Here is a 20,785-nt window from a genome sequence, read left to right on the forward strand (position 1 = left end):
CAAACATAACCACGGAAGAAGGGCACAGTCAGCAAATATGACCCCCCCTCCACAGCATGCTGCCTGGGCTTGTTTATAGCCAGCCCGGCCAGGCCCAGGTGCAGACCCACAAGGAGGTCCTCCGATCTGCCCACACCTCTCAGGATACCCAAAGGTCACGAGCCTAGAGCTGAAAGCAACTAACTAAAAATGGGGTGCAACTGTCCACAACAAACATAAACACGGTCCACAGATTCCACATCGCCACTAAATGAACAGCTGGGCTGAGTCAACATGAACTGCCACAACGTGGTTACTGACTTTCTAACCTTAGTTTTCCTTTTCTAAGTGGTTTTTGGCTTTAAGCATATTCACTACTCTGGCAGCAGATTTGTTTATAGTCTTTTGTGTAACATGATAATGATAACTGCAATATAAAAAGAATGGAGTTGAGCTCAGAATATAACAGTGGCATCATGTTTGATGTGCAACTGAACTTGCCATTAAAAGGCAAGATGGCAGCTTTCAGTCAGAACTTTTAAGGAGCCAAATAGCTTGTGTAGTATGAGCTTGCATTGCTTTGCGACTCAATTTGTATGTCTAAGTACTTCCCCAGTAATTTCCATACTCTTTCATGGTAGTGACTCAATTGTGAATGGCAAAAGACAATAATACAATTCCATTTGTTAACAAATTTTATCTTTAAAACAAAATCAGTACAAAATGTACTTTGGAATAAATACACCTTGCCCTACCCTTCCTTCTCATCTGTTGCGGTATCGTAAAGGTATTAACAGAACACCATTTGGCATGCCGCTGTTCCTCGTTCTTTATTTGGAAAGTTTCAGACAAAACTTCATGAGCTCATTTATTTAATTTCTAAAGTTATGTTGTTTTCAGTATCACCACTCTAAATTCTTCTGAATGGAATCAAGTGCAAAATGTCCTCCATTTGAGAACAGAGTAAAAGAAAAAGTGAAAAACCAATTTATGGACTTTACTCTTATTAAAATAAGATTTCAGGCCTGGAGAGCACATCTATCCATAAATTGACTTTAAAATTGTTTCAGGAAACTAGTTGCCTGTTTCGTGTTTATGTTGAACCTCTGCTGGACCAGGTCAGCTTGGTCATTCACCCTTCCCCCTTGGCCGTTTTTTCTTCACATACTTATGTAATTTCCTTTTGAAAGCCAAGATTGCATCTGTATCTATCACATTTTCAGTAGATGTATTTAGATTCAGTAAAGCTCCTTAGATAACACCTTCCAAACATGGCCACTGCCATCTAGAAGGTCAAGGGTAGCAGATGCATGGGACCACCATCACCTGCAAGTACCCAATCACACCATTCTCATCCTGACTTGGAAATATGTTGCTGTTCCTTCAGTGTCACTGGGTCAATATCCCGGAGCTCCATTGTGGGTATGGAGTGCACTGGTACAAGACAGCTTACCACCACATTCTCAAAGTCAACCCAGGATGGAAAATTAATGCTGGCCCAGCCAGTAACATCTATATCCCATGAATGAACAAATAACTGACCAACTGATGCAAAAAGACATGTTGTCTTTGGTTGTTCTGTCATTTACTTCAATGAGAACTGTTTCTTCCTTTCCACTCTGTCAAAACCCCTCATGACTTTGAGCACCTCTTTCAAGTCTCCTCCAAAACTTCATTACTAAAACGACCTTAACCCCAACTTCTCCAGTCTAACCATGTAACTGAAATCCTTCAAATCTGGAACCATTCATGTAAATATTCTCTGCACCTTTTCAAATAACTTCACATCTTTCCTAAAAGTGTGTTATCAGCATTAGGCACAACACCCCAGATATGGCTAAACCTGTGTTTGCCACTGGTACTACTTTGCTTTTGAGGCTTGCTGTGACTAATTTCAAATCCCAGAATCCCATATGCCTAATTAACTACTTTCATAACCTAAACTGCCACTTACAATAATTTGTATACTTACACCACCAAGACTCTTACATTCCCTTAAAAATGGACCTTTTTTATATTGCCTATATCCTCAAGCTTTCCATCAACATGTATCGCTTCATTCTTCTCTGCTTTAAATTTCACTGACCACAAGCACAGCAACTGAGAGATCTGTTGAATTCAATCACAATCCTTCTCACAGATAACAATTCTTCCAAATTTTATGTCATCTGTAAATTTTGAAATGATATCCTGTATATCTAAGTCATTAATATAGACCAAGAAAAGCTATGGTGTGTGTGTTAAATGACAACTCTCCACTATTTTCTGCTTCTTGTCTGAGCCAACTCTATAGTTCACAAAAGCTCAGAATTGGAATGGCACAGAAGGAATGTTATGGCCTACCACACCTGCACAGGTTCTAACATCTTGTGCCAATCTCCTGACTTTTCCAAATATCTGCGCACACCATTTCTATCCAAGAATCATCCAATTCCCTCACAAATGCCTCAAATTAACCTGCCTTCTCCATGCAGTGCATTCCTTTCCCTAACTAATCACTGTGTTAAAGAGTTTTGTTTTCCCATGTCACCTTTGCTTTTTTTGCACATCACTTTAAATCTACTCCCAGTCACTCTTTTTTTATGTTATGAACAGGATCAGGTTCTCCTTGCCTACTTTATCCACCCCTCTTGTGGTTTTAAAAACCCCTATCAAATCTCCTCTCAGCCTTCTTTCTTCAGGGAGACAGTTCCAACTTCAATTTATCCTCATAGCTGAAGTTGATTAAACTATTTAGACATAATGATACATCTCTGGGTGGGGTTTGAACCAAGGGCTTCGAGCAAAGAGGTTGGGTCATTGTATAACAAGAGACCTCAATAAAAGCTGAACCCAAGTAAGAGTCATTGCACCATTGGTTCAAGCAATACGCCTTTTTAAAATCAACTTGTTCATATTTGTTATGATACATCTTTATGGCAGGTGCAACTTATTTCTGTATTTGTTGACCGAAGGGTAGAAAACAAAAGTTCCATAATTATTTTTCATCAACCTATTCAGAAATGTTATGACATACCTCTGGAGCAGGTAGGACTTGAACTCATACTTTCTGACACTTAGCAAATGCATTTTATTTGCTTAGTCTTACTTTTGTCTCTTCCATTACCCAGAGAGCACGGTTCCTGTTTACCCTACCTTTAGTACAGAGAAAAGCATGATGTGATTCAGTTTGAAGGGAGAAATGAGGAGTCACAGCCTGTTCCAAGCTGACTGCTAAAACAACTGAAATCTACGTTATGGATTTTAGGACCACTGTAGATTTGTTCCTCTAAATTCGAGCTATGCAAATTTTGTAGATTCTTTTGCCTTCACAAATTCTAAACTGATCTCAAATTTCACCCACATTCCACACAGTAAATATTGTTAGTGTTATCTCTGCTTAAGACATGAGTTTATCAGAATTCATTTCCTTTGGTTTACCAACTCAGAGTTTCAACCTGCACCTTGTTCAAAATTGCAATTGCCTCCTTTTGTAGGCACCCAGTAAATTTAAAAAAAAGAACCTACTGTTGTAACAGTCCATCGGTATGGCAGCAGGGCAGGCTTTGGGATGGTGTCAACTAAAAATTTAAGTTAGTCATCTTAGCTTGACCTCAACTCTGATTATTGTAACCCATGAGAATAAATTATATTTCTCCAGAATGCAACCGCTGTATCTCTATACTTCTTGGGGTAGGAAGAAGTTACATGTTCACAAAGCTCCCTGTAACAGCACAGCGGCTCAGTGGTTAGCACTGCTGCCTCACAGCGCCAGGGACCCAGGTTCGATTCCACCCTTGGGCGACTGTGAGGAGTTTGCACATTCTCCCCGTGTCTGCATGGGTTTCCTCCAGGTGCTCCAGTTTCCTCCCACAGTCCAAAGATGTGCAGGGTAGGTGGATTGGCCGTGCTAAATTGCCCGTAATGTTCAGGGATGTGTAGATTAGTTGGGTTATGAGGGATGGATCTGGGTGGGATGCTCGGAGAGGTGGTGTGAACTTGTTGGGCTGAAGGGCCTGTTTCCACACTGTAGGGATTCTATTCTATGATCTATAACTTAACTTCATCTAGAAAATTAATTTAGTTAAATATTAATTTAACCTTTTATTGAAGTAACGACAGACGTCCAATACAAGGTTGATAGAAGATCCCTTAATAAAAAAATTAGAAGTATTCCAGTCATTGGAGACCTGAGTTAAAAGCAGTAAGTGCTGAAGAAACTCAAGAGATCAGACAACATCTGAGAGAAGAACAGAGTTAACATCAAGTCCAACATGACTTTCTTCAAGGCAGAAAGCCTTTATTATTTTTTGTTTTTGCAACTTCACACCTGATCTAATCAAATGAACAAGAGTAATTTGTAAACTATAATTAACTGTAATTAAATGCAGAAACAGAAAGTGCTGGAAAAACTCAGCATGTCTGGCAGCATCTGTAAAGAGAAATCAGAGTTAACATTTCAGATCTGGTGACCCTTCCCCAGAACTGAGGAAAAGTCACTGGACCCGAAACGTTAACTCTGGCCTCCCTTCACAGATGCTGCCAGACCCAAGTTTTTCCAGCAATTTCAGTTTTTGTTTCTGATATACAGCATCCACAGTTCTTTTGGTTTGTAATTAAACGCAGGTCATTCTGAATTACACCTACATCAGAGTTCCTCAATTTTACTATACATTTCCATTTAATGCTTTAACCTTTAACAGAAAAATTATACAGTATTCTAGAACATATGACTTATGGAATAAATTGTTTGTAACATCTGTGAATGGTTTGGATTTGGAATAGATTGCCTCAGTGTGGTGAAGGCAGATTCAATCATGGCCTTCAAAACAGAAATGGATCATTATCTGAAGGAAGAAAAAAAATTACAGGGCTATGGGGAAAAGGTGGGGTGTGGCACTCACTCAATTGCTGTTGCAAAGAGCTGGCACAGATGCAATGAGCTAAGTGACCTCCTGCTGTGCTGCAACCATTCTACGATTTTGTGTGCTCTTCTTGAAAGGCAGCCCATTGTTTCTTTACAGATTTCCCTGCCAGCATGGATTCCAATTTACTTGGGCCAAACTCAGCTTTCACCTCATGAATTGATCTCTCTCAATTAACTTTAATTTTTCAACACTCCGGGTTTTTAGTAAACTATGATCACGGTCCTCCAAAGACTCCTTTAGTGACATTTGATCCACTTGACCCAACTTGTTCCCCAGAACCAGGCAGTGTACAGCAATGTCAGCTTCCTTATTGAGGTAGAAATGACGACCTTGAAAATTCTCCTGAACACACTTCTGCACAATGAAAGACAGGAATCATCATAGCAGCATCTCCAAGTATAACTACAATGGCCAAATGTACCTAACCAAACAAATAAATTAAGAAAAATTATACATGCATTTATACTGCCTGAATTCCACAGTTTACTATTAAATTCATCAAGTTCATAGATTCTGTATGGGGGAAAGGGGAGGAAAATGATCCTGTTTGATTCCTATCTTCATTTGTCTTTGAATCAAAGCAATAAAGAACATTACGCTGATAGGCAGAAAAGATGCCAATGTCTGGTACCCGTAATACTCTCACACAGAATAATAAAAGCAAATTAACTTTGCATTTTTAAACATCATTTGCCTTCTTTCCATTCCTCCAACAGTACATCTACTATTAACTTTCCCCAAGATGACAGAATACTCTGGAGCCCTCCCCTCAGGCCTCTTTCAATGCTGCTTTGTAACTATGCAGGACAGTAGTTGAGCTAGAGTTAGAGGGTCATAGAATTTTTACAGTGCTGAGCAAGACCCTTCAGCCCATTGTGCTTGTGCCATTCATCAAGCATCAATCCATTCTAATCACATTTTCCAGCACTTGGCCTGCAGCCTTGTATGCTTACACACTGGTGTTTAGTCTCAAAGCCTTTCATGCTTCTTTGTAGGAAAGCATCTCATCTGTACCCCACACAAAAATAGGTCAGCTGCCATCTGAAACTCAGCATGGAATGCTGCATAATGTATATACTACCGAATGGCAAGATGCAGTACTGAACAGAAGTATTGTTGAAAGGAAGACAAACATTTTTTGTGACTTCCAACTTCGGTCTTTGCATAATTATAAAGTGACAATCACAAAGTGGGCAGAATCCTCAACGACTTCCCAAATAGCCTGAAAAACTTTGGCGACAAAAATATTAGAATCAATTTAGACCAGCAAGGTGACTTCAATACCGGTGCTGGTGACAAATCTATTAGTTTCCGATATTGATAGCGTGCAGAGGTAACAGTAGAGTATGCTCCCTTATTAAAAAATAAATTTGAAGTGCAGAGGTGTGTTCAGGAGCATTTTCATGAACAGTATGTTTTTGACTTGGTAAAACACATGGCGTTGCAGTAAATAGTCCTGGAGAATGAGATGGGTCAAGTGGATCAACTGTCAATAAGGGAACATTTAGGCAATGGTGATAATATTTTTGTAATATATGGAAAAGAAACAGAAACAATCCAAGAATAAAAATAGTTAATTAAAGAGGCCAACTTCAATGGGCAACAATAAATTTAGCCCAGATAAATTGGAGTCAGATATTGGCAGACAAAACTACAGTAGTAAAATACATTGCACATTAGAAAATGGACGCAGAAGTTGCAGTTTAAAGATTATTAATTGAACATGTTGGTTTTGAATTTAAATTGTGACTCCCAGCAAGTCATTTCAGATGCATGATAGATACAACAGCCCTGTCAGAGGCTGAAAGAGGGGAAGGGCTTTTATGCCATAGTGTGTTAATTTTTTATTAAACTAAAGGGGATGGGGTGATTTACTTTACTGGGTGATCATCATCATTGAGATGCGCAGTGTCTGAATTGAGATGATTAGCATTTAAAATAGGAAGCATACATTATACTTAGTGCTGAAAATAGAGACATGTTGTCAGTGTTTCATTTTGCACTCAGCAAGACGGACACAAGAATACCAATTTCAAAGGAAGTAATTTATACTGCACGAGAAAAGATGCTGATTAGTTGATGTGTCGCCATGGAGAATGCACAAGTGAGCAAAGGGATTCGTTTTCATTTAAAAAAACGTACAGTAGAGGGTGGGGCACTCTTTTGGTATAGTGGCAGTGTCTCTACCTCTGCACAGAAGATCTAGGTTCAAGTCCTACATGTCACAGAAGTGTGTCGTAACATGACCAAACAGGTTGATTAAAATTAAGGAGGCATTCAATGCCTGGTCACACTCCTCTTTGCAGAGATAGGGCTTGGAGTATGAATATGTGCAGCTTCTAGCAATGATATGTGAGTTGCATCATCAGCACAACTCATGATATTAAACTGGCTGTCAGTATAATATTCAACACATGAAACTGATTGGGCAAAACTTGCTGGACAAGAACGACATTGAACATTAGAAATATCCTGAGTTTTGTATGTATGTGTTGGCCATGCATAGTCAGTACTCTGTCTATTGTGAACAGCTGAAGGGACGAAGTCAGTACATGGACAACCTGCTCAAGATAAATGAAAGTAATACCCGATTACATTTTCTATCATCTATGACTGTTTCGGTACTTGAATTAGCCATAGTGAATTCCAACAGCCAATTCGGAGACCAGATGTGTTGCCAGTCTCTTAATCTGTATTAATTAAACTTAGCAACTCGGGCAGTTGATTTCAATTTTAATTACACTATGTACTGTAGGCCCAAATAGATGGGGTTTTCTTGTGGAGCCAGTTTGATGGAATAATCCCAATGTATTTTAATCTGCAGCTAAGAGAAATAATTTTCTTATGCAGTTTAATGGGCTCCATCGCACACACATTCATCTTTCAAGTGCAGCAGTCTAGCAAGCTCCTTTTCCTCAATGAGATAGTTGAGGAATCTGCGAATGGACTTTCTACTGCAACCCTACCTTCACTGATCAATATATGCATTAATATTCCTACAGATCCACGTGTTACAAGATCGGCCTCATTACAATCTTGTAAACAGAGCCCAAGCCAATGTTCAACATGCAAACTTGACATTAAAATAGCCCACAGGACAATGAACCTTGTGACCAAATCGTTGTTTGCTGTGAATGGTGCATAAAATGGGCCTATGTCTGCCACTTTTGGACTACCTCAAATTATCTTGGATGTGCAAGGTATCTGAAATGTTTAAACAACAGATTAAGCCAGTCATTTCATAGTGCTAAACTTTGGTGGCAATAACCTGGTATTTCTCAGAGCCAAAATAATGTTCTGCTATCACAGAAATGTGTAATGTGGCAGATGAATAATAAGGCTGATGTGATGCCAAACTAGTAGGCCATACTTCCCAATGCTGGCCAATGGGAACCAAGCAGCATGTTGCTTTGGTTGTTCACAATAGGCAGAGGTCTGACTGTAATCAATGAGCCAATACTTGAAAAACTCAGATCATAGTGTCTAACATTCACACAAAGGGTGGTTCATATATGGAATGAACTGTCAGAGGAAGTGTTGGATGCAGGTACAGTTGTAACCATTAAAAGATATTTGGGCAGGTACATGAATAGGAAAGGTTTAGAGGGAAATGGGCCAAATGCAGGACTACTTTAGTTTAGGAAACTTAGTCGGCATGGACAAATTGGACTGAAGGGTCGGTTTCCATGCTGTAAGACTCTATGACTCTAATTAGATGCAATTCCATGATCAAGCATCACTTGCTGAACAATCCTGAGCGTACTTAAAAATTATACTGATAATCAACTTAAGATCATCAGTCAGACTCCCAACGTAACTGATTTCCGTTTGCTACGAATTACACATTCATATAGAAATACTGTTCTTTGCCAGCAAATAAAGCATGCCCAGGCATTGCATCCTTTATAATTAAATTAAGTAGCGTTGAGATGTACATGTGCAATGCCAAGGCATACAAGGCTCTGGGCCATGTGCTAGAAACTAGGTTTAGAACGGTTAGGTTGATGCTTTAGTCTGGCACAGGCTCAATGGGCAGAAAGGTCTTTTTCTGTGCTGTAGACCTCTGAGAATACCAGCTTTCTGACTGAAAATATGCAAGACAGAGCTCACTGGTGCATTCTCCCCAAGAATATTTCTTCCAGAGCTGACTGGTCAACCAGACAGCACCCTTTCTGATAAAATAGATTGAAGTGGATACTCGTGCTTTTTATGATCTGTACAAGATTAAAAAATTCCAACAGCATCTCTCTCCCTTCGGCAATATTCAATGGACAGAGGGCAAAATGAAAAGGAACAATAGATGGGTTAAAGAGGACATTGACTGAAAGGTGAGAAACAGATGTACAAATTTTAAAATGTTTTATCTCCAATAAAATTATGTGGGAGTATCATTCCACGCAAAATTAAATTCTTAGTGGTGAAGAGTTTGTTTGGCAGTTATTATGACTAATTGCATAATTAAAAAGTCACTGACACTACCCAAACTACTTCTGATACAGCCAGTGGACAGCTTGATAAGCATTAAAGCTTCATGTGCTAACTTGGGTTCAAATGTCAAGTCTATTGGCAATGTACTATTACAACCGTCTGTGGAGATATTGGGTAACTCAATTTTAATTTCCAGGTTTCTGTATTTTTCTGCACTTGAGCACTCCAAAAGTAGCCATACAGATTACTCAACAATAATGGCAACCTTAATAGCCTCGCCTTTGTGAATGTACAAAGCATCAACTTCCTTTCAATAGACATCAAGCTTCATTTAGATATTGATTCAGAAATTAGCAGAATAATTTGCAATAAAAAAATTGTAGAAAAGCTAAGGTCACAGACTTGTAAATACACTAATCAGATTTGTCACACAAGTGAAGTGGTAGTTCAAAATGTTACATAAAAGAAAGCTATTGGTGATCTTCTTATACACCACACTTCAGAATAGATGCACGAGACTGGACTTATGAAGTCTGCTCTTTTAAAAATCAGATCCAGGAGGAAAATGATTCCCTTTCCTTCCATACAGTGATTGAAAAATGCTACTTTTTCTACTTAACTTTAGTGAGTAAATCTAAAATGTGACAACTGGAAAACCCGATGGTTGTCTGTCCTGTTACGTGCATGGCCCGTCTTTCTTCAAGAATCCCAATCACAAACAATGGCATTGCCTCTTAAGCATGGGATGAACACGTTGGAAACTGCTAGCTTGTAACATACTTGTTCTCACATGCACAGTCTCTTTGTTGTAGTTTCTATCAGGTCCACTGATTCCTTCTCTTTTACAGTTTGGGGAAATGTACGAATCACTAGTTACATTGATACAACTGAAGCAAAATAGACAATCAATAAGTTACAATATCAAGCACCTCAACTCTAAGGTTCATCAACTCATCTATCCTGACTGCACAATTCAATACTTGACTTTATATGAATATTCTCTTTGCAACACAAGAAGAAAAAATAATCAGCAAGGGCAGAAGGAGGAAGACGTTGGGAACTGAATGATATCGATGGAGGTTTTAGCAGTCACGAGGCAAAGTTGGTTGCCATCAATATGGTTGCTGTCTCTTTAGAAGTCTTGTTCATGGAAGATTTTCCCCCTCTGATAATGGAACCTAATTACTTTGTGTTAAAACATTGAAATGAGAGAATAATATTGTCAAACGCTTTTCCTTATTAAGAATAATTTGAGTCACTTCACCTTCATTCACTTATCCTTTCCGTATATTTTTATACTTCTATCTTCTTGTTTTAAGCTTATTAGTTTTATATTAATTAGATGGATGGAGATGTTTTTGAACCCGTATGCATCACACATACACAGCACTTGAAACTTTATTGTAACCCATGCTAAAACCAGTCAACAGTACATAATTCCAGAATACACTCACTAAACTCTCTCTATCCATGCAAAGTCATGAATTTCTTGAATTCATAGATTTGGAATACCTATTGATGACTTCTTTGTGACCAAACTGGTATCAAACACAGGCAAGATCCATTTGTAGAGATTACAGATAAAAGAAAATGCACTTCATTGCATTCAATGAAGCAAACTCACCAGCATTTGAACATCTAATTGAGCATCTCATTTAAAAGACAAAAACAACATTCTATTAAGTTCTTGCATTGTGATACAATAAAGAAACACATCCAAATATCATGGCCATAGATAGCAAGTAACTGGGACAAAGATACCAAACTTGGTTGCTCATCTGCCAACATTTTCTACCACATCAATGCATGATAATTTTTCATGCTTACTTTTATACAAATTGGTACTAACATTTAGGATGGCTGATTCCTGATCTTGAATTTGCCACAATCATATAAGCTAAACTTAGTGAATTCACTCAGTTTGAGCCAACAACAAAAAATAAATATAAACACAAGAGCCTAAATTAGACAAAATATCTCGGATGCATCCTGCCAACACAATAGGACATTCTCTTCATACACTTTGAGATGAAATTTATTTCTTCTCTAGCACAACAGATGGATTGCAAACCAAAAACGTGTTCACAAAATAAAGGAGAATGCATATACCAGACAAAGGGTCACAAACAGAAAAAGCAAAGATTAATCCTTTAGATGCTTTCATGGGGAAATGAGCGCTAAAAATTTTCCAAGGTAATTTTTACATTTTTCTCCCCCCCTCCCATGATCGAGAAAGTGAAATCTGCAGCCTTACCACAACGTATTTGCAAACTTCTTCCAATATCAATGAAATTGAGTTTATACTGAATGAAACAGTTTCAGCTTCTCAGCTTTTAGAAAAGTATTTGCACTAAATGCAATATAAAACTCTCGTCTCAAGTTTTACTCAATTAGCAAGTACTTAATTAGTATCTTTTATTCAAAACATTCATCATGCAGCATTTCTTAAAGTCTTCCCGCATCTTTAAATATATATGTATATAAACTTTATTGGAGCTTTTCTTTCCTATTCTTTCAATAATCAAAAGGGATAGTGTTTTAGAACTCATTCTCATAAATCACTTCTGTGGAAATGTAGGATTCGTAAAAGAAACATGGATTGGGATTAATATTTATGGAAATCCGCCACCTTCAGTGAAAGATAATGGAATACCTGGAACTTCACATTTACTTATTTATGGAGAAAAACTGAACAAACAGCAACTACGACAAAACTAAAAGCCACTTAAATACTCTGTGGATTTGTAACTTTTGCAAATCTACCACATATTTCAGCATCAGGAATTTGAGGGGTGGGGGAGGGGTTGGGTAGAAGGACCAACTTGTTGTTGGCTACTGTCTTACACAACAATTAGGAGACTAGCTCTGAATGTAACCAGAGAGCAAGCTGCAGGCTTGCACCCTTGCTCGAGGATGTCAATGAGCAGAATGTTACCACTTCAATTATTTTCTTACGATTTTTAACAAAATGAATTAAAGGATACGATCATGTTGAGACACTACTGGCAATTTACAAATTAATTGCCTTTGCATTAAGAAAAATTATCAATAAATCCCACAAACACTAAGGATATGTACCATGGCGATGCTGTCCCTGCCATTTGACAAAAATTGCAAGGCAACAGTAATGTCAGCTTTAAATGTTTACAGCCCAACATTAAAATCTAAACAGTTGTCAACAGACAGATTAATTAAAATTTCTACATACTTATTGAAGAGGTTTAGACCAATCCGGTAGTGACGTTTTCTTATGATATCATTGCTAAATGCAGGAGAATCCCAGCTGTTTCGGGTTTCTTTGTGGTATGTTTGTTTGCTCAAGGTTTGCTCTCGCAAACTGTCTCTGGAAGAGGACTCAGAGCTACAGTTTATTGTATCATTGGAGTTTGAAGTGCTATTGATACTATCATTATCCCCATCAGAAAAATCGGACTCGGATTTGCTTTGCCGATTTGCTGAGCCATTAATAGCCAGGTGGCTATCAATGTGCCGTGGTCGACGGCGAGCGGGTTCCTCATCACGGTGGAACACTCTTGTGGGGACAGAGTGCGGGATATGCTTGGGACTTCCTCGTTGGCTATTGGGGCTCTGCTCATATGCGTTTTGTCTCTTTAGCGAACCTCTCTCTGAACGGTCACTTAAATCAACTGAACTATCACTGGGAGGCTCGATAGTCAGTAAAGGGAGATGATCAACACGAAGTCTTGATTCCTGACACTCTAAAGATGGGGTGCTCCTGCAGCTTGTGTCTGTGTCTGGTTTATCATCCCGGTGAGTCATGGACCAATATTCCTGGCCAGAATTCACTGATCGGAGGCGGAACTCTGACTCAGTGCTGGACGCTCTGTCCACAGATTGTAATGAAACGGGAAGTGGAGGAGAAAGTTCTTCCTCGTCAATGTATAGGGTGACATCACTATAGGAAGCAGACATTTCATCCAATTTTCTACGTTCAGTATCACGCGTGGATTTAGCATACGATAGACTATCCATCTCTTCCTCTTTTTGTAAGGTTTCCTTGTAACGTTTGCTCTGATCAGTAGGTTGCCCATCATCTGTGTGTAAGCTGCGACAGTTCAGTGCATCATCAATCGATTCTGCAAGTGATTTTACTTGCCTCGAGAAAGCATCTTCAAGCTCAGTTATTGCATCTGCAAAGTCATTGTTTGCAGCAGGAGATTTGATCACTGCTGTGCCTCCTACATCTCCACAATCTGACTGAACGATAGTCCCTACTTTTCCGGCATCATCAGTCATGGAAACTTGTTTCCCTTCAAAAAATGAGCTATGGACTTTCTCAGGTCCTTCAAAAGAAAACTGCATTCTCATATTGGACAAAACAATGCGCCTGGACATGCGATTCTCAGACATAGAACTTCGAAGTCTTTCAAAGTTTTTGTTCATTTGATATTGGCGGAATGCTGTTTGAATGGTTCGAGCAGCATGCCTGGTTATGAAACGTCCTCCGTATTTACGTTCAAGCATCTCCACCTAAAAAAAAATAATAATTCAATTCTAAACCAAAATTAGACCAAGCCAGACAGACAGTAACAGTGTGCTACGCTTGAGAATCCAATCTTACATGGTTTAAAATTGCTTAATTCCTTCATTAACAATACACCCTAATATAGAATCAAAATAATTATTTCTCAGTTTCTAAACTGGCATTCTAAATACACTATTCAAATAAAGGTTAGGACAAAACATAATGGAATAAGAAATTAAAAATTACAATAGTAATCATATTGCAACAAGAGTTTTCAATTACATGCTGTATAATTAGGTAAAATAAACCTAATATTTCTTATGAAGTAAGGCTTGTTATTAGTCTAAGCTATTCTAGATATTTTTGAATGTACAACTTCCTTTTCTACAAATGATGGATATGTTTATGTGCAGTTTCTTTCAAGGATGGCATGCCAAATGGAAATAATGGATTCAATTTTGCTTCTGAAGAGGCACAGAAAAATCCATCAAAAACATTCGCGGACAACGCTCTTTCAGCATTCAGCTCAGCCCCAAACTTTGTCCAACACACCCATTCCATCTTGTCTTGTACCCTCATGCGATATTGTTTATTTCTGCCTGCTTTACTTAATCCACTCTTGTTACTCAAATCTTAATTGATGTTTTCATTAATACTTGACTTATATAATATTTTCTGCCTGCTTTGTGCATCAATACTTGACAAGCTTTAACTCATCCAACAAAAATAAAAGCCTCTCTCTTCACTTGCCTCAAGTCCCATGTTTCCACCATCCCCAGATTCTCCAAAGCTCGATTAATTCCCTTTGTTCCAGTGGAACAGTTTCAAAATTCATGGTCATATCTACCCTTCACATTGCTCCAAATTACCTTAGTGACCTCCTGCTCCTCTGTTGCAAGTGAAAGGCAGGACTGTTTAAATGGCAATGGCATGATAGTAACATGCTAATAACATGACAAAAGATCAGTCCAGTTGATCCATAAATGGTTACAGCTGAGCCTTTACTAGCACCTGTAATCAATAAAATTGGAATACTGGTCGTGATCTGAAATTGTATAAGTCACCACTAAGACAGAAAAGCTGTAAAAAGTGTTAAATCAAAAGATGAGAGTCTGCTCCATAGGTTTCTCCTGAACTTCACTGAAACAGTACAACAGGCCATGAACAGTAGGATCAGATTTGGAGCACAGCACAAAATGAAACTGATTACTGACCAGAAACAGAAAGTATCAGACTTGTGGACCAAAGAGGTGTTCAGCTAAGTGATCACTCAATTTACAGTTAGTTACCCCAGTTTAAAGATGATTTCATTGTAAGCAGTGAATGCTGGATACCAAGAGTGAAACGGTGCAATTTTATCTGGAAGAAATGGCTGCATGCTGGATGGTGGGAAGAGAGTATAAGAGCAGGTGCATCAGTTCCTGCACTTGCATGGGGAGGGACAGGTGAAAGGGTAGAAGGCACTGCTGTGATCAAATAGTAACCAAAGTAAGAGAGAGCAAACAATATTAATCAGAATACTGGAAGGGGAGCAGGTTTGTGGCAGTGGCATCACAAAGGAAGTGGCAAAAATGAGAGAGAGGACGGTCAAATTTAAGATAAGGACGGTGAGGTGGTGGGTTAGGAGAAGTCTGACTCTTATAGTGAGGAAGGGAGAGAGGGGAAGGCGTGGGGGCAGAAATTACCACAGTTAAGAACCTTATCACCCATAGTGAACTGGAATGTCCAGTTAAGAAAAGAGACAATTTTGGAAGCATTAGTGTCTGGTAGAATGGAATGCAGTCTTTACAGGAAGCAGTGTCAGAGGAGTATGATCAAGCTGGTAGAGAGAGTCATTGGGCTTAAACTAGATATTGGTGCAGATCCTAGCCCCCAAGAGTGATAGAAGTTAAGTAAATAAAAATTTGCATAAGGACAATGTGAAGATGATAGGAGAGTGAATTAGAAGTAAAGTTGATGCTTTTCTTCAGTTTGGGGTGAGAGCAGGTGCCACATGAACCCAGTCAGTCATGCACCAGAAAAGGTATCATCATGAGAGAGAAGAACTGATTTGGGCTAGAATAAAGAATGGTCCACATATCTCACAAAAAGGGCAGGCAAATCTAAGATCTATATGAGAGGTGGTGCAAAAGAATGGAGTTAAAGCAGCTATATGATTCAAGAACAAGTTCAGCTTGATGCAACACAATGTTGGTCAGCCGGAATTATTTGGGCCTCCATACAAGGAAGCAGCAGTGCAACTGCAGACCAAATGAAGAATGATGGATGATGGATGATGGAAGTATAGAAGAACTGGATGCCCATGTGAAAAGGTAATTGTTGGGACCAGGAAATTAGACATTTTAACGTGGAGAGTATCACAAGAAACATGGTAATTAGATGTAGAAGACTGACAGAGATGAAACAAACTGAAATAGCAAGAAATAATTTTGTGGCAATCTTATAATCATCCCTAGTATTCCAGAGCAATTTCAAAACTATCCCTATTTAGCATTTAGTGCTGTAGCAATTAAAGTAATTTTTCATTTCCAAATCACTCATTGTCACAGGAACATATTGACATGCTAATGAGGCTAAAAATACACATTTATCATGCTAAGATTATGCATGTCAAGTTCACGTAACAGCTTGTTGTGCAATTTTAGAGTTATAAAATCGTCATATTTTAACTACCCAATATTAGTATACAATCAATTAATAAAAACAGCTTTCCTCTCCTTCTCCCCCCTCAACACCACACACATTTACGACTGAGCTGTTCACAAAGTGAATATTGATTTCAAAACTGCACTTACTTGGCTTCATTCTTCATGCAATAATTACATTTATAGTATATTAAACAACAAAAAAAACTTATTTGAAAGACTGAGAAACGCCCCTGTACATCACTGAGGCCTAACATCTGTAGCTAATTTTGAAATGCGTCAGGCAAGACAGAATTAGATCCGTGTTGGAAACACATTAGGTTTTTAAAAAGTCTTGAGTTTGGGTTCATCTAATAATGTAGCCTCAACAGTGTTTAATACTGAATCAGCTATGATGCATATGGCAAAAGTATGTTGCAGATTTGTTTCACATTAACACCACTTCATTCTGTAACTTTTTATGCTTGTGAAAAGTAAACCTAGTGCTTTAAAGTGCCTTTACAGTTCTAATAACATTTTGTCTTCATGTTTTACATTTTCAAAATTGCATTGTTAAATACTAATGAAATTATAAAATAAATATCACATAATATAAACCTTCAAAGTGCAAAAACTGGTGTTGAATCTGGAAGCACTGTGAAATCAAGACAATGCCTAGATTTGGATGTCAAATTGGCTTAAAACTATCAGTGGGCCCTCATAATTAAAGCAATTTCAGCAAGGTCAGGCAGAAAGAATAATGAATTAAATGACCAAATGATCATGTATGGGCTCCTACAGTTCCCGATTTAGATGAGCAAACAAGGCTGACTGGTCACATTAAAAATTACTCCAAACTGGGAAAGCAAGCATTGAAGATGACTGTGCACCATGAAAGAATTTAAGGGTGCCCACAAAATTTGTCTGTGAAAATTATTCCATTAAATATATATAATGGGATGAGAAACAGACTGCCTACAGTAAACTAGATTAATCAATTAGGGGATTCAGCTGAATGTAACATAATATATAACTTGTTTATACCCCTAAAAGTCTATTAGCTAAAAAGACAGTCATGACTAAGTAAAGAGGTGATATACATATAAAACTACAAAAAAAAACCAAAGCATACAAAAACGTAAACCATATCACAGATCTTAAAGACAGGAAAGATACAAAAACCAGCAAATTAGAAAGAAATTAGTTGGCACTAAACACTGAGGTCAGGATGACAATGAAGAGACAGTACGACGAAGCAGGTCAGGATCACTGTGAAGCAGATTGGAACAAGTGTTTATTTTTATTTATTCAAGTGAACACGAGCATTGCCAGTTTGGCAAACATATTTCTCTTATCCAATTCCCCTTGAGCATAATCCCCATTAATCTCAAATTGTTAACACAGTGTGGAGCTGGATGAATACAGCAGATCAGGCAGCATCAGAGGAGCAGGAAAGTTGATGTTTCGGGTCAGGGCCCTTCATTCTGATGAAAGCATTTAAGGTGCCTGCAAAACTTGTCTGTGAAAAAGCTTCTCTGATGCTGCTTGACCTGCTGTGTTCCTCCAGCTCCACACTGTATTGACTCTGACTCCAGCATCTGCAGTTCTTGCTATCTCCAATCTCAAATTGTTGTAAACCTTGGCATAACTGTACTGTTATGAAGGAAGTTCCAGGATATTGACCCAGCAACAGTGAAGGAATAGTGACTTAGTGGTTTGTGAGAAAAGTAGATTAAGATCAGTGTGAGACAGACTGAGAGGAGAATTAAACAGGCCAGAATCATAACGAAGCATATTAGGAGGAATATCAGGTAAGGAATATAAATGAATAAATAAGTATGAATGTATAAATTACATGGCTTAAGGAACCAAAGGGACAATAGCTTAATTTGCAGATGATACAAAGTTAGTTTCCTACCAAAGTTGTGAAAAAGACATAAGGAATCTACAAATGGATACACAGTGACTTCTGTCAAATAAAGTATAATGAGTGAAAATGTAAAATTATTCACTTCAGTAGAAAAAGTTAAAAAGGCATATTATCTAAATGGTGAGCATCCACAGAATTGAGAGATGCAGAGGAATCTGGGTATCCTAGTGTATGAATTTCAAAAAGGCTACTTGCTGTACTTGCATACTAATCAGGAAACTGAATAAAATATTCTTGTTCATTGCAAGAACAACTGACTACAAAAAGACAAGTTATGCATCATTTATAAAAAGCATTAGTCAGTCCACATCTGGGAGTACTGTGTACAATTGTACGATACAATTTATGGAAGAATGTGAATGTGTTTGAATCAGTTCGGAGAAGGTTCACCAGACTAATGCCTAGAATATACAACAAATAGCCTTTTGAAATTCACACTCTAGGATACCCAGATTCCTCTGCATCTCACAACCCTATGGACTCTCACCATTTAGGTAATAGGTTTTTTTTAAAGAAAGAATCTTTACTTGAAGTGAATAATTCTACATTTTCACTCATTATACTCTATTTGACAGAACTTTGACCATGCATTCAGTCTCTGCGTATCCACTTGTAGCTTGTATATGTCTTTTTCACAACCAAATTTCCTAGCTAACTTTGTATCATCAGCAAATTAAGCAATCATAACTTCAGTTCCTTTAGCCTAGTAATTTATACATTCATAATTTACAATTCATTTATGTTCCTGACATGACATTCCTCCTCGTCTGCTTCATCGTGATCCATAATAATATGTTCAGAAATATAGGTTTGATCAAGAAATAAATATAGCTAATTAGATAGGACACACCCAGATATTTAAAAACATTTAAGGATAAAGAGGTAACTATAAAAGACTGCACAGCAGCTGGCACAAAAGGTAAACCTCACAGAGGATATGGAGATATATGAATATATGCAAGTGTGTGTTTAAAAGTTAGACAATAAAAAAAAAAGTATTAACAGTCATTAAATCAAAGATGGCATGCAAGATACAAGACATCATTGCTGGGTTAAATATTAATTGCGGGAGAAAGAATGAACCATCTTACTGATAAGAATGGCACAGATCCTTACCACAAAAATACAATTAGAAACCAGGAAAAGATAACACTCAGAAATGAAACAGTTTTCTAGATAAAGGTTCTTTTAAGATTGAAATAATAAGGGAAAGATGGAAGGTCAGTCCAGATAAGGGTAAAAAATTTCAAATAAATGAGAGTTAATAAATTGAGATAAAAGCTTACCTTCAAAAAGGAATCCTTTATGGAATAATGAAGGAATAATATGAAATAATATAGCATTACATGAAAGTGGGAGGAACCCATTCAGAGGATTAACACCCACATTCTCAAAATAGTGAGGGGGGCCCAAATAATATAAAAATAAGAACAACCTGTCACTAAAATGTCACATGTATTAGGGACCCTAAGGGAATACTTCTCAAAAAATACTTCCTTGCACTGGGGCAGGATAGCTCATTCGCGTGGGACATGAATATAAAACTTTACTTTAAATAATGTTGGAAATTCTATTCTTAGATATCATTAGACACTTTATTCTTAGATACTATTATGTACTCCAAGATGTTCCTTGATCTTTTGGAATAGCTATAAATAACATCAAGCAGGATTTGATTAGATCTGACAACTCCAGAGGAACATGTATCGGGGCCCGGGGAACCTGAGGCTGGTCAGAATCACAGTGAAGTTGGCCAGGATAACTGAAGCCAGATACAGGAAACAAAAATCAAACAGAGATCACAAGAATGCTGGAGTTGATTGTTGGAGAGAACCAGAGACAGCAACAGCAATGGGTTGGAAAGAAACCAGAAATGCGAAGACGACGACAAATTGAATGATATGAGTTCAGCCTAACAACTACCTGCAGAATGTTAGGAGCAGTAGCATTCTGGGAGATCAAAAGAAAAGAAAATGCAGAGAGGAAAAAGGCAACAGATATCAAAGGAAACCAGAGTTCATTACCTAATGAGTATTATTGTTTATATCCCTGAAACCAAAGTGGTGAGCACAAGTAGTGTAACCATTCTCCAACCAATATTCAGTTTGGAATACTGATGGAAGTGATGGTCCATCTGAGGAGCACAGCAAGGACAGACCAGTTCTAGGGGAGTTAGGACTTTTCTAAACTGGATGGGGTCCACCTAAACTGAAGCAGGATCAATTTCCTTGTGGGACAATTTGCTCACTGAGGAGATTGAAAGGAATTTGGCAGAGGTGCAGGAACCAACAGGTAATGTCAGAAAGGACACCAGGGTGTACAGAATACTGGGAGAGACAGATAATATTAGTATGAAATAATAATGTATGAGGTGGGCTGAGTGTAAGTGAGAAAGATGAAGAGTAAATCAGAGTTCCCTTATACGTACAAG

The 20,785-nt window shown here is 38.0% G+C and overlaps 1 protein-coding gene across 8 annotated transcripts in view; it reads right to left on the reverse strand.

The window, feature by feature from the left end:
- LOC109928116 (IQ motif and SEC7 domain-containing protein 1-like) overlaps nt 1-20,785 on the reverse strand; it is a 440,048-nt gene that overhangs the window by 43,988 nt on the left and 375,275 nt on the right. For all 8 annotated transcript variants that reach the window (XM_048606299.1, XM_020528121.2, XM_048606292.1 and 5 more), the window contains one exon: nt 12,523-13,805. In XM_048606299.1, coding sequence (XP_048462256.1) covers nt 12,523-13,805 — 1,283 coding nt within the window. The remainder of the gene's footprint in view (nt 1-12,522; nt 13,806-20,785) is intronic.

Source organism: Rhincodon typus, chromosome 16, assembly GCF_021869965.1.
Source record: "Rhincodon typus isolate 14 chromosome 16, sRhiTyp1.1, whole genome shotgun sequence".
NCBI classification, from domain to species: Eukaryota; Metazoa; Chordata; class Chondrichthyes; order Orectolobiformes; family Rhincodontidae; genus Rhincodon; species Rhincodon typus.